General features: G+C 40.4%; 1 protein-coding gene across 4 annotated transcripts in view; it reads left to right on the forward strand.

The window, feature by feature from the left end:
* The first annotated feature begins 11,057 nt into the window (after positions 1 to 11,057).
* LOC123148071 (uncharacterized) overlaps positions 11,058 to 12,789 on the forward strand; it is a 6,837-nt gene continuing 5,105 nt past the window's right edge. The window contains exons 1-2 of one of the 4 annotated variants that reach the window (XM_044567428.1): positions 11,058 to 11,497; positions 12,333 to 12,384. In XM_044567428.1, coding sequence (XP_044423363.1) covers positions 11,370 to 11,497; positions 12,333 to 12,384 — 180 coding nt within the window. In that variant the 5' untranslated portion in view covers positions 11,058 to 11,369. The remainder of the gene's footprint in view (positions 11,498 to 12,332; positions 12,385 to 12,789) is intronic. The other 3 variants (XM_044567431.1, XM_044567430.1, XM_044567429.1) reach the window with 3 other exon arrangements.

Genomic DNA, 12,789 nt, shown 5'->3' on the forward strand with positions numbered 1-12,789 from the left:
ATACAATACAATTTTTCCATAACCCGCAAATAAAAAAAATACAATTTGTCCATGAATCCAATTTCTTATTGTTGCATTCTGAGTCAGTGAGCCTATACTCAGTTGAAATTGCGTGCACTATTTTTCTTTAAAAGAGCTGACTTTTCAGGCCACGTTCTGTGACGGCTAAGAGCAAGGGGTTGTTAAGTAAGCATAACATGCCCTCAGTTTGCTGTCTGAAATCCTGGTGTTTCAGGGGTGGGTGGGGGTCATTGACTTCTCGAGTATCGCGAGCAACTGGTAGGTGTTTGACGGTTTACATGAAAAGAATTCGCAAAAAAAAAGGGTTTACATGAAAAGTGAGTAGCCAAGACTTACCTAAACTTTAACTAAGTGTACTGCTCAAAGACCTTTTTTTTAACACAGTATAGACACAAGTGCTCATACATACACGCATGCACTCACCTCTATGATCCAATTACAGATTGGTTCGCTACTACTCAAAGACTTATTCATGTTTTATATATGTGTTTATCTATCCTCTCTCGCTCGGACCACAAGCCAAAAGAGAAATCTAGTGATACGTAATTAGTGAATTAAAGCGGCTATAAAAAATACTCCTTGCCTTCACAAACATAAGATGTTCTAAAAAAAATCAGAATCAAATATATACAGACATGTTTTACTGTGTTTCTTCACTCATTAGTCCATATGTAGTCCATACTGAAATATTCAAAATGTTATATATTTGTTATCGGAGGGAATACTACTGAACAGGCCTATATATGTAAGTGAGTTGAGTGTGGTTTGGTACATAGGCAGTCACACAATGTTTTGTGCAAAAAAAAAAGTCTATGTGCATGGGATGATACAGACGCCGGTGGTGAACCTTCTTTTTCAACAAACAAAAAACGTAGAAACCCACGAATGCCATGGGCAGAGCGCTTTTCAGGGCAATATTATCATTTTTGCGTAGGTGGTCATGCATGCATGCATGCACCGATGGTGTAGGGGTTCATGCACCAGTCGATGTCCCCGAAATTGCATTCGTTCGCGTACGAGCCATGTTTTCTCATGGACAGGAGCAATCTATGCATCGTGCGCGTACGAGCCTTTTTACGTGTGGATATATGGTCTGCAAGGTGTCATCGATGAAGCCAAGTTATCAAGGTCGCTCGTGCTCAGAGTTTTGACCGGAACCTCCACGCCGACTGCTGGCCGGTAGGATACGAAATTGCATTCGTCCGCCGGATGCAGGCAAGGGCTGCGTGAGCCTGCCACGCGGCGCCCATGTACGTACGTGCCTCGACCGGCCGGTCGATTTGGCGAGAGCCGTGGACGGCTAAAACACGCGTGCGTGACTGGGAGAGCGCTGTCGAAATCCCTCTTGACTGCACGCGAGCGCACGTAGTACGTACGTACCGTAGACTGTAGCACAGGTCGTGACCGGAGCGTGCACTGCGCGGCGAGCGTACGTGACACGTGTTGTCCCTGCAGGCTTTCTTCTTATCCGGTTATCCATTATCCCGGCTAGCTGAACGGCTAACATGTAGGTTAACCGTAGGTCGTGGATGCACTTCCACGGAGAGTGGGTCAAGGTGTTCGAGCTCTACGTACGTACGCAGCTTGACCACACGAGTGAGCAGTGACTGGGCTGGTCAAGTCTCTTGTGATCGTGTGAGGAAGTTGCCTATAAGTGCTGCACGTGCGCGCATGCGTGGTGCGGTGCGCTCGGTGTCCAGCTGGTCCGGCCGGCTGGGCGGTCGGTCGGATAGGGAGTTAGTTGCTCCGACGCCTTTCGGTTCGGAGATCACGCAGGACTTGACCCGGTCGATCGAGTCGACTCCTCGGCTAGCTCGGTCGAGATTCGGGCGTGCGAGCCATGGCCGACACTGCGGCAGAAAGCACGCACGCACTCGACGGATTCGCCTTTCGCGGGTTGATCATGCATGCACATATCCTGCTGGTTTGTTAATTAAGTAATGTAATCAAAGTTAGTCGGTTAGGCATGCTAATCTGCGGCTTAGACTAGTCACAATGAAAAGTAACTTAGACTAGTAACATCACATTTTACTAGGCTATGTTACTACCTCCACATTGGGTAGTAACATATATGTGTTGTTATGTTATGGTTCATTCATTAGTTATTAGTCTATAGACTCATATTGTCTTGGTATGTGTGATGTTACAGTAACTAGCTAAGTTACCATCATCACTTCTCTCATCATTAAATATGTGCCACATAAGCAAAATTATCTTAAAAAGTGTGATGTTACTAATGATGTTACTTCCACTGTGTCCAGTCTTATGCCCTCCTTCACCCCGGGTGCAACGAGTCGTCACCCGCCTAACTCTGGATTCTTTCTTTGGAGCCGCGTGATTGCACATGCATGCATGCATGCACCCGCGCAGCACGCGTCGGCGGAGCTCACGTACGTACGTCCCCACCCCACCTCACCACGCCTGACCTCACCGTGCACCATGCATGCATGTGCATGTCGCCGGCCGGCCGGCCGGGGGAACACGAGTCGATCAGCCAGCGTCGCGAACTCGTGATCGTCGATCACACGACCACGAAAAACGAGGCAAAGCCTAGCTTTACGTACGCTAGCGTACACATGCACCCCTGCTCTAGAACGATATCGCACCGGCCAAATGATTAGGGTTTTCCTTTAACATCCGAGGGTATCGATTCTGCGTGATCATGGGCCATCATGCACGTGCCAACATATACGTACGAATATATTTAAGATATGGCAAATGCAACGTGCAAACTACTTGTAAAGTAACGGCGACCATATACCTGATGCATTCATATCCTTGTTGCAGGCAACTTGTAAAGTTGCTGGTCGTGATTCGAATATCAGTATTTTGTTGTTCCCACACCTACTTGATAAAGTTTCGGATGATGGGCTTCCACGTTATACATATGTGGAAGTTTCTGGACACTTGAGGAAAGAAAAGAACAGAGCACCGATCAAACAACAATTTGTTTCTAAATGACTAGCTTCAAAAATAAAACACTTTTTTTTTGCGACGACTATAAAGAGTCACTCTCTAAATCGATGAATCATGACAAGTTTTTAGCTCATTGTTTAAAGAAGAAAAACCATCTCCATAAGATTTTAGCTATCAAATAGAAGTTGTCGATTCCAAAAATATGATGAATATTCATTTGATTTGTTTACTCCACGTCCTCCCAACCCATCTTTTAAGTTTTAATAACATTTGTACGATCAAAGCAAAAGAAAATTTAAAACTTAAAAAACGTTGTGGTGGGCATGTTAATGTCTGAATCATCAAAAGCGAAATCATTTTAAATGGAAGCTTAATTACACCAAGCCTATATAAGTGTTTTTTAGCACAATGGGGGGTAGCTTCAGTGCCTATTTGCAGCATGGCTAATTCGAACATTTAAGAAGCCCGTGGAACCGAAAATTAAAGCTACTACTCTATGCAATGCACACAATATTGCCCTGCCCCCTTAGTGTGGGCATTCCTGCTTAAGAGGTCCCCATTGCGCTAATATAGTTGTACTCAACTAGAGTCAGAACTGTGGAGAAACCGTAGATCTTGTGCCCACATTGTCCATACAAAGGAGAATATAATCTTGCAATATCCCACTTTTGGGGGGAAGCCTGTAAATGGAGCGAATAGTTGCATACGGTTCTATTCCCACATGCCCTTTTAGAGATTACCAGTTCACATATAGAAATACTGGCTACTGGCTAGGGGTAGATAATTGGATTGACCATCTGGAGTCCTCTCCTGGTAGGCCGCTTCCTTTCTGCCTATCATGTTCATGACCATATTCTTGATGCTTTGCTAGAATTAATTTGTCTTGGTGGTGATAGTGCAAATAATCAACCTTATCACTTACAACCTTTTTTTAGGGGAGCCTTATCATCGGGAGTTTAATGTTAAATACAATTTTACATGTCCCCACAATTTTGTAAAATTAACAAAACAAAGTTACCCGTTTGGTGGAGGCAAAAAAATTCAATTAGATGTACATAGATTAAAACTTAGTGTTCTCTACTAATTTATTAAAGATGAGCTATTAGTTTTAAGCTCTTGTTCCAATAATAATTGGTGTACATCTGTACACCCATGTACTTAACTAGCTCCGTCCATGGAGTTACCGATGATTATTCAATTACTGATTAGTTTAGCTTGTTAAATTATCGTGTCATGTGGTGTTCTTCGGCACATCTTCTTAGCAAAGTTTATGACTTTTGGTGCAAATAATAAATACATAATCATGAAGACTTAAACTCGCCTTTATTAATTGAAAACTGGGGCTATACCAGATTATCCCTCGCAACCAGCTTTGTTGTCAAATCAATGTAAGACTGATCAAATTCATAATTGGGCTCGTACATCGGTGCATGTGTGAATTCTAATGTAATGGCAAAAAATAGATGGTTTAACTGAACAAGAAGAGAGTTCACATCAGCACTAAAGGATTTAGTGAAGATGTTAATTAGTTTCCATTTGGTCGGTGCGTTTGAACGGAATGGATAGAAACAAATTGAAGATTTAGGATTAGGAGATGATTAGGCTAATTGCTCCATAATTTTTTTCTGTTACAGAAGCAAAATTCTTATGAGTTTGAATCACGTCTCCACCTTGGTTCAAGAAGTCTTAAGATAACTCTCTTATCCAAATCACCTATTTCACACACAATAGTTGGATACAAAATTGTAAATTCTTAGTAACAAAGTTTACTAGAAAAAGACTCCCCTTGTACACAAATGTAAGACGTTTTTGCATTTAATTTAAACTGCAAAAAACGCCCTACATTTGTATACAGAGGGAGTATCTCTTTATATAGTGTGTGAACATGAACTGACAGGAGAGCTCTCAAAGATCTTATATTACTGCAGCGCAGAATCAAAGAAAAGTATTTGAGCATTGTGAAGGAATGGATTGGTGCACATCTATGATGCAGGCATCGAGGAGTTTCAGATCAATCACTCATGATCCCTAGAGCAGGTATTGGATAGTTCTGATATGAGTGTATTTTATTTCTGGTTTTTGTAAATATTGTACTTATTTATAATTAACGAGAAAATTACTGTAGACCAACTGTTCTACGGTTTTACGATTTCAAACAAAAAAAATGACAGGTGAGCCCAGAGCTGTATGGAATCAGCTTTCGGAGGTCCCTTCTAACTTCTGATATTTTTTGAGATATTTTTTCGGCTCATCGAACTATAATTATTCTGAGGGATTTTCTATAATGAGTTCACTTTATAAATGCGCTTAGAAATCTAAGTTCACGCCTAGGGAAAAGCAATATGATCATGCATGCGATCCGATAGCAGACGGTTTTTATTTCGCCGGGAGATGACAAAAGAATCTTACGCGATGTGCATTCGGTGTTCTGTAACTATGTGTGAAACTGTGAATTTCATCATCCCTCTCAGTGTCGTGCTGCCATGATCTACGAGAATATATGGTGAATATTTTGCCTTCCACCCATGGCTCCACTTTTCCCGCCACCCTTTTAAAGGAAACTGCCATGCAATATTCCTCGCAGAACACAAAATCTCCGTCTTTGCAGCAGAGAGGTTTTATAGCTGTAAGCAACCGAGCCTAAGAAAGATCTCCTGTCCTTTCAACTGTTTTCTGGTCTTTTTCTTCTACCCCGGCTGATTGATTGCAGGTGGCCGCCCAGCCACAATGATGCTGCTGCTACTTCCTAATCTGCTAGTAGGACAGAGCCGGGAGGAACTAGTGCTAGGTTTTGTCTTGCATCTAAAGGGCAATGCCGGCGCCCCCTTTGGGATAAACAAACATAAAGGCTGGCCTTGGGAGAGGCAGCCAGCCTATGCTATGATTGTTAGTGGCATCCAATGCACACACAACAAGATGTCCCTGGGAATTGCTTTCTTGAGCATTAGAAGGCTGGAGAAGCATTGCTTTTCGTCCTATTGGCTTAGGAGAGCTTGTTAAGGCACAAGTTTTTTACGCGGTAAGTCGCGTATTTGCACCCCAGTTTCTTTCCTGAAAGCTATGTGACACCGATCGGATCATCGGTTCCGGGGAAGAAAAACTAGTGCAGATGCCGTGCCAGCTCTCATACAAGCTAGTTAATGGTTGCGATCGGGTTAAGTTAACTGAAGAAACTAAGACGTTGACCAAAATGTTGCTTTCAGGCTGCCCCAAGTAAAAATAAGGAGAGGTTGTGTAGAATACTGGTGCAGTTATGGTCAGATGACTTGTCGAGATCCATGATGGATATTTCATGTTAGCCGTATGTTTCGATCTAATCACGAATTGATGATACTATCTGCACTGCACCCAACTTTGTTTATGAATGGTCGGTCAGGTTCAGTCCAGCTAAAGAAAAGCTTAGGTTGCGTGAGCCAACGGCAGCCAGCACATGAACCAGTAACCTAGTCCGGATCTGCATCATGGAGGGCAACGCAAGGAAACAAAGCACACTGATTAGAGCATCTGGCAACAGCTCAAGCGGTTGACTTGAGACTAATGAACAAGCTTACGTTGTCCCTTAGTGGAGCCAGATAGCACACTTTACGGGGCGTATCGCGACAAAGCCGAAAACTTAATTCCGGGGAAATTTGATGCCTTTCATGTATGGCCTCTTCTGATTCCGCGAGCTGTCTCTCTCTTGAGCAGTTCACAGAGATAAGATAGATGTGCACCATTAACAGAGCAGAGAATCTTAAGCAGCAAGGATCTGACCGTCGAGTCTTAACCAGTAAGAAATTCGGTGGCGCCATCAAAGACGCTCTCTTTTCTGCAAAGCTTGTACAGTAGTTGGCGCCTTTCGTTGCCGAGCTTGTTGAGTGTAACAAATAATCACTGCCTTGTATGCACTGCTCGGACTTTATCTGAAGATAATTGGACCTATTGGATAAGTGCAACGCAATGCTGCCTTTGTTGTTCCTTTAGATCATGCAATGCTGACTAGTTGGTCTTTCCTTATCAGGTTCGGAATATCGTCGCAGCTAAGCTTTTCATGCCTCTGTAGAGCTGCTGGCTGGCTCCATACATGAGCTTTTACAGTCTTGCAACATTCAGACCATGCAGTCTAAAATTAGGTTCTGTTTAAGTTCCGTACAAGCTTTTTTTATGTCTTCTTGATATGATGAAAGCAGCGCCGTTGCATTTGTATTAGTGAAAAAAGAAAAAGAACTGCAATGCTGAGTTCAGTATGTTCAGAGTGTATTTTTTTAGAGAGAGACAGTATGTTCAGATTTTTAGTTCTTTGACGGCATAGTATGGTTAGAACTTTTTTTAGGGGAGAATAGTATGTTCAGATGGGTCGATACAAGGACAAGCAGAGCAATCGGCACTCCAGAAATGCTTGCGCGAGCACATAAAACGGGCCGAATGTGGACACGCGTATGCCGGGCCGGGCCGTCTGACCTGAAGAAGAGGGGACAAAAAACGGAACGCGAACTCGCCATCTCTCAGTTGTCGTCAGGAAGCCCTAAAAAAAAGGTGTCGTCAGGCATTTGTCAAAAAAAAAAGTTGTCGTCAGGCCATCCGGCAAGAAACGCCTCCTTATCTTCTCGGACGAGACGACTCCAGTCCAGTCACCACCTGGTTCTCCTCTGGCTACAAGGTTGGCCATGACGCAGCACTCTTCGGTTCGGAATGTCTATAGCGGCCTTCTTTTCTCTAGATTATCAACACTGTGAGACGACCCTGTATTTTAGAAGAGCTTCAGAAGTACTGAGGATAATGGATTTTGCGTCACTAGTCATGTGCACCCCTTTCAGGAAGCACGGTAGGTACCTAGAAAAAAGTAAATACGAGCCTATAAAGTACTCCCTCTGTCCATAATAAAATATGTTATTACATTCAATACATGAGTATATTGGATGTAATAACATCTTATATTATGGGAAGGAGCGAGTTGTTGTTTTTATGTTGACAATTTGTAGACCGTGAAACGGATATTCAACTATCAACGTTCATCATCGACTTAATTAGAAATAGGATTTCTCCTTGGGGATAGATGCTCTCAAGAAAAAATATGGATGTTGACAAGTCAATAGTATCGATACTTGAGAAGCAAAATGTTTGCGTAATTTAAATACCACACTCTCCTTTAGTAAAGAAATGCTCATGTAATTTAAAATGGTAGCATACTTCAATAATGTTTATGTAATTTTAAAAAGTGGTCGCACGTTTCAAAATTATCCATGTAAATTTAAAAATTGTTCGTTGGCATTATTTATATTCTTGTAATTTTATAATGGGTTCATATATTTACAAAAATCATGTAATTTAAAATTGATTGTATAATTCTAAATATTGTTCACATATTTTAAAAACGCTCAAAAAAGTTCATGTATTTTAACAAAAGTATTTGTGCGATCATAACAAAATTATATCCATTTTATAAAAAAATAAAAACTATAAAAAATAAAAATAAAAAGAGAGAAATTAAAGAAAAAACAAAATGGTAGAGCTAAAACAGAGAAAAACCAACCCAAACAAGAAAAACCAAGGAAGAATAAACAGAACCGCTAACGGGACTGACCCGTCAATGCCCTGTGTAAAGTGTTGCAGAGAGCGTATCTGGTGCACCGGAACAATTGGTACTACTAATGCACCGGACTCCGTTTGCAAATTCAAAAGTATTCATATATATAGTCAGTGCATTGACACAACATCGTTCCATGTTGTCATGCTAGCTGCTCGTGGGACCGGCCCAACAACGCAAGCTGCCCGCAAACTCGGTTGCACCCCCCCCCCCTTTGTTTGCCTGGTGACTTTTGAGCCCCTCAAAAAGATTGGCGACTTTTGAAAAAAATGAGATTTTGAATAAGTTCTACGAATTTGACTAAAAGTTAAAATTTTGAAAATAGATCGTGAATATAAAAAAATGTTCAAAAAAGTGAATGAATTAAAAAATGACAATTTATAAATAATTTCTTGAATTTTAAAATATCCATAAATTAAAGAAGTTCACTGATATGAAAAATTGTTTGCAATTTTTTATGAAATGTTCATCAAGTTGAAAAAAAATCACGAATTTGAGTGTTTTCATGATATCTAAACAATGTGAATTTAAATTTATTCGTGAATTTTAAATTTGTGTGAAATTAAAAATAGGAAATTTAAATTGAATAAAAACAGAAAGACTAAGGAAATGTGGAAAAATAAAGTGGAAAAATGTAAAAAGGAAACAAAAAAGAAGAAGAAGAAAAACCGACAAAAACCAAACAAAAACTAGAGAATATCCGGCATAAAAACGGGTGGGATGCACCCGGTTCCGATTGTTCTTATTTGACACTATAAGTGCCAGATAGGATTCGGCAATATGATTGCCCTTTCGATAGTTCCACCCAATTTCTTATGGGCCTTATGATGTGCTAAATAATCACACATTGTGCGAGTGACACCCGTTTGGAGACCCGGCCTACACATGCAAAATGGTAGAAAACACACACCAATGAACGATAGTCGGCCGGACTCATTTAGGCACGCTTTTTCCTCAATTGTTGAGCTTTCTTTTGGTTGTTGGTGTTTTATGACAATTTTCTTTTTCATGGTTTTTGTCCGGCTTGGTTTTATTTAGGTGTTTTTTTTCATTTCATTTATTCATGTTCATAACCTCTTATTTTATTCTTTTCAATTTTAATTCATTTTTTGCTTCCGTCACTTTAAATTCCATGAGTTTTAAAATCATGAATTGTTTGTAAAATTCATGATGATTCTAAAATTGGTGAATATATTAAAATTCTGATAATTTTATAAAAGCTCCTCAAGTTTGTTAAAATTCATGAACATGTTTTACATTTTTGACTTTTTTTGGAATTAAGAACATTGTTTATTTTTTTTATACTTTTACAGTTAAGAGCATTTATATAAATGTGCAAATTTATTTACCAATCCATGAACATTTTTAAATTCTCAAACATTTTCTACAATTCATGACCGGTTTGCTTGTTTCTTTTGGTCCGATCGCTGGATGGAGCATGCTGCTGGGACACTCGAAAAAAAATGAGACCAACCCATGGCTAACCCTTGTTGGCTTTTTTATAGAAGAAAACTCTGCGAGCACCGCGCGCTAGAGCCGAGGCTCGAGCACGGGCGGGTTGGCAGCTAACCTACCTGCCCAGCCAACGGGTCAACGCCCCGTTCTCCTACTGTGACACTTCAAATAATGTATATAAATCTTGAACAGATGTTTCCGAGCTTTAAAAAAATTTGCGAGTTTGTAAAAATGTTCGTGAGTCCAAAAATATTTGCAAATTAATAAAATGTTCACAAATTCATAAAAGTTTAGGAATTTCTTCTGATGATTCAATAAATTATTTTGTATTAAGAAAATCTTAACAAATTCAAAACAATGAAAAATTGTTTGCCATTTAAAAATTGAAAAATTGAAAATTGTGCGGATACAAAAAATGTTCGTACTTTTGAAAACTGTGTGAGAACTAGAAAAACGTGAATTTTTGAAATAATTGCGAATTCAGTTTTGTTGTGAATTTAGAAAATATTTGTAGATTTTAAACAACATTCATGGATTTAAAAATATTCATGAATTTATAGCGGTGGGAGCGTACTAGGAGGTGCTTGTTTGTGTTTTATTTGACGCGTTATGCATGCAGTAGGATCCACCGAGAAGCTCATATGTGACGCTTTTTGCATCAAGATGTCCACATTTCGCACAAGGCGATCGGGTGGACCGACTAATTTAGCGCTCAATGCGGTAGTTAGTGTTTCCTTGGACTTTTCTTTTGCCTTTTCTATATTATTATTTTTAGTCTGCTTTTATTTCATTTCTTCCAGAAAATGATTTTTTTTTTGAAAAGTGAACATTTAGAAAAAAATAAACCATCTGGTAACAGTTTATAAGACATTATGTTTTTACAAAATTATGAATATTATTTAAAGACTTGAAGAATTTTTATAAAACGTGAACATTTTAAAACTTATTTCTTGATAGTTATGAAATTTATTTAAAAACTGTGTACAATTTTAGAAGAAAATAAAAATAGCAAAAACGAATGAAAAACGAAAAGAAAGCCGCTAAAGAGAAGAAATAAAAAAGGAGAATGGGAAATTCCTGATGGCAACCTCTCGATTTCTTCGCCGACCAGCGCCGGAATCCGGTGGCAACCTCCGCTGCTCCCCCTTCCCCTATTCACGAACTAGTCTCCATACGCGACCTCCTCCGCTCCTCGCCCTACCAAGTCGCAAACGGCGGCGGCGTGCGCGCCCTACGTCGACGTGGCCCCGCCTCCGCCACCGCTTCCGCCTCACCGACGTGTTAGCATCCCGTCCACAGTACCCACCTGGACGATACGCAATTCCTCCTCCTACTTGTCCGTCTTCGGCACAGCCCTTCCACCAAACTCCGCGCCCCCTTCGCCTCGCAGTAAAGCTCGTAGCGCGCGGCCATGCCGGCGGCAGGTGCCCTGGTCGTGTACAGGGCGGTGTTCGCCGCGCTCGGCTGCCTCATGGTGGGCACCCTGGTGTACACCTGCATCACCGACGGCTCGCCGTTCCGCGCCGAGCTGCTGACACCGTGAGTAACTGTTCTTTCTTTTCGCCGTTGAAGAGGAAGGATTATTAATTATATGCTGATTGCTGCGGTGAATTTTGAAGAACGTCTCGTTCCGGTGTGCTCCCTTGTGGATCGGTAGGAAGCCGCTACACTTTTTTTTTGGTGTGAGTACGACCTGTATGTTGAAATTCCCTGTTGAGCATCGTTGGTTCTAGTACAGCGTAACTTGCCTTACTAGGTGGTTAGCTGTGATTAATTAGCACCATTTGTAGCACTCGCATAGTTATATGTTCAGTTATGAACTTTCATTTGCTCGTGAAATTCAGTTACCATCCGTCTGTGTAAATCTTATACACAGGAAAGGCATAAACCTTATGTATCTTTGCAAGCATTTAGCTTTAAGATGCTGCTTATATCTGGATTTAGTTATGTGTGTTGAATTAGTAAGGTGGTATGAGTATGACACGGAGACTCGACTTGGTCAACATTGCTGCAGGTTTAGGTAGCTTCTGAGAAATGCTACTCTTAAAATACAGTGTTGAATCTTCTGAGAAATGCTACTCTTAAAATACAGTGTCGAATAATGTTTAGGCAGTGTGTTTTTCAGAGAACCGATAGCTTTTTTAACCTCAGGCTTGGTTTGCATTGCTGCAGACTTAGGTAGCTCCTGAGAAATGCTACTCTTTAGGTGCAAATGTTGAATAGTTTTGTAGGCAGTGTGTTCTTGAGAGAACTGATACTTTTTTAACCAGTGAATTATGCATTGCATCAGAGTACGCAGATAACAGTTGTTGTCCAATCTTATATGTTTCCAAATGACTTTCACTTGAAAAATAGTAATTCTTCCTGTGTGCAGGTGGATGATGACAACACTGGTTGATTTTTATGTAAATATAGCAGCGATTTCGGTAAATCCTCTATCTCTGTGTATTTCTATTTCCTCGTTGCTAAGCAATTAGTTTGTCCAAATGCTATTTACAGAATGCATGTGATGTTTAGAATATTTGATATTATAACAGGTGACACACATTTTCCAAGGGTAGACTACTATATAGCTACCCTTTTTATTCAATAAATAGAACTATCGGGAAAAATATATCATGTCATTGATAGGATTCCTCGTGTCAAACTTGCAATTTTCAATAATTTCCTTCTACTGATTCACTGTGTTTTCCTTCACATCTGCCTGAAAATATATTCTGTAAATTCTCAAATGTGGTGCTATATCTGTAACTGCATTGCCTTTTCTTTGGCTCAAACATCGATGATTATACATGGGTTGTACTCAGGGATGAAAATAAATGGCAGTACAG

The sequence above is a fragment of the Triticum aestivum genome, chromosome 7A, assembly GCF_018294505.1.
Source record: "Triticum aestivum cultivar Chinese Spring chromosome 7A, IWGSC CS RefSeq v2.1, whole genome shotgun sequence".
Lineage (NCBI taxonomy): Eukaryota > Viridiplantae > Streptophyta > Magnoliopsida > Poales > Poaceae > Triticum > Triticum aestivum.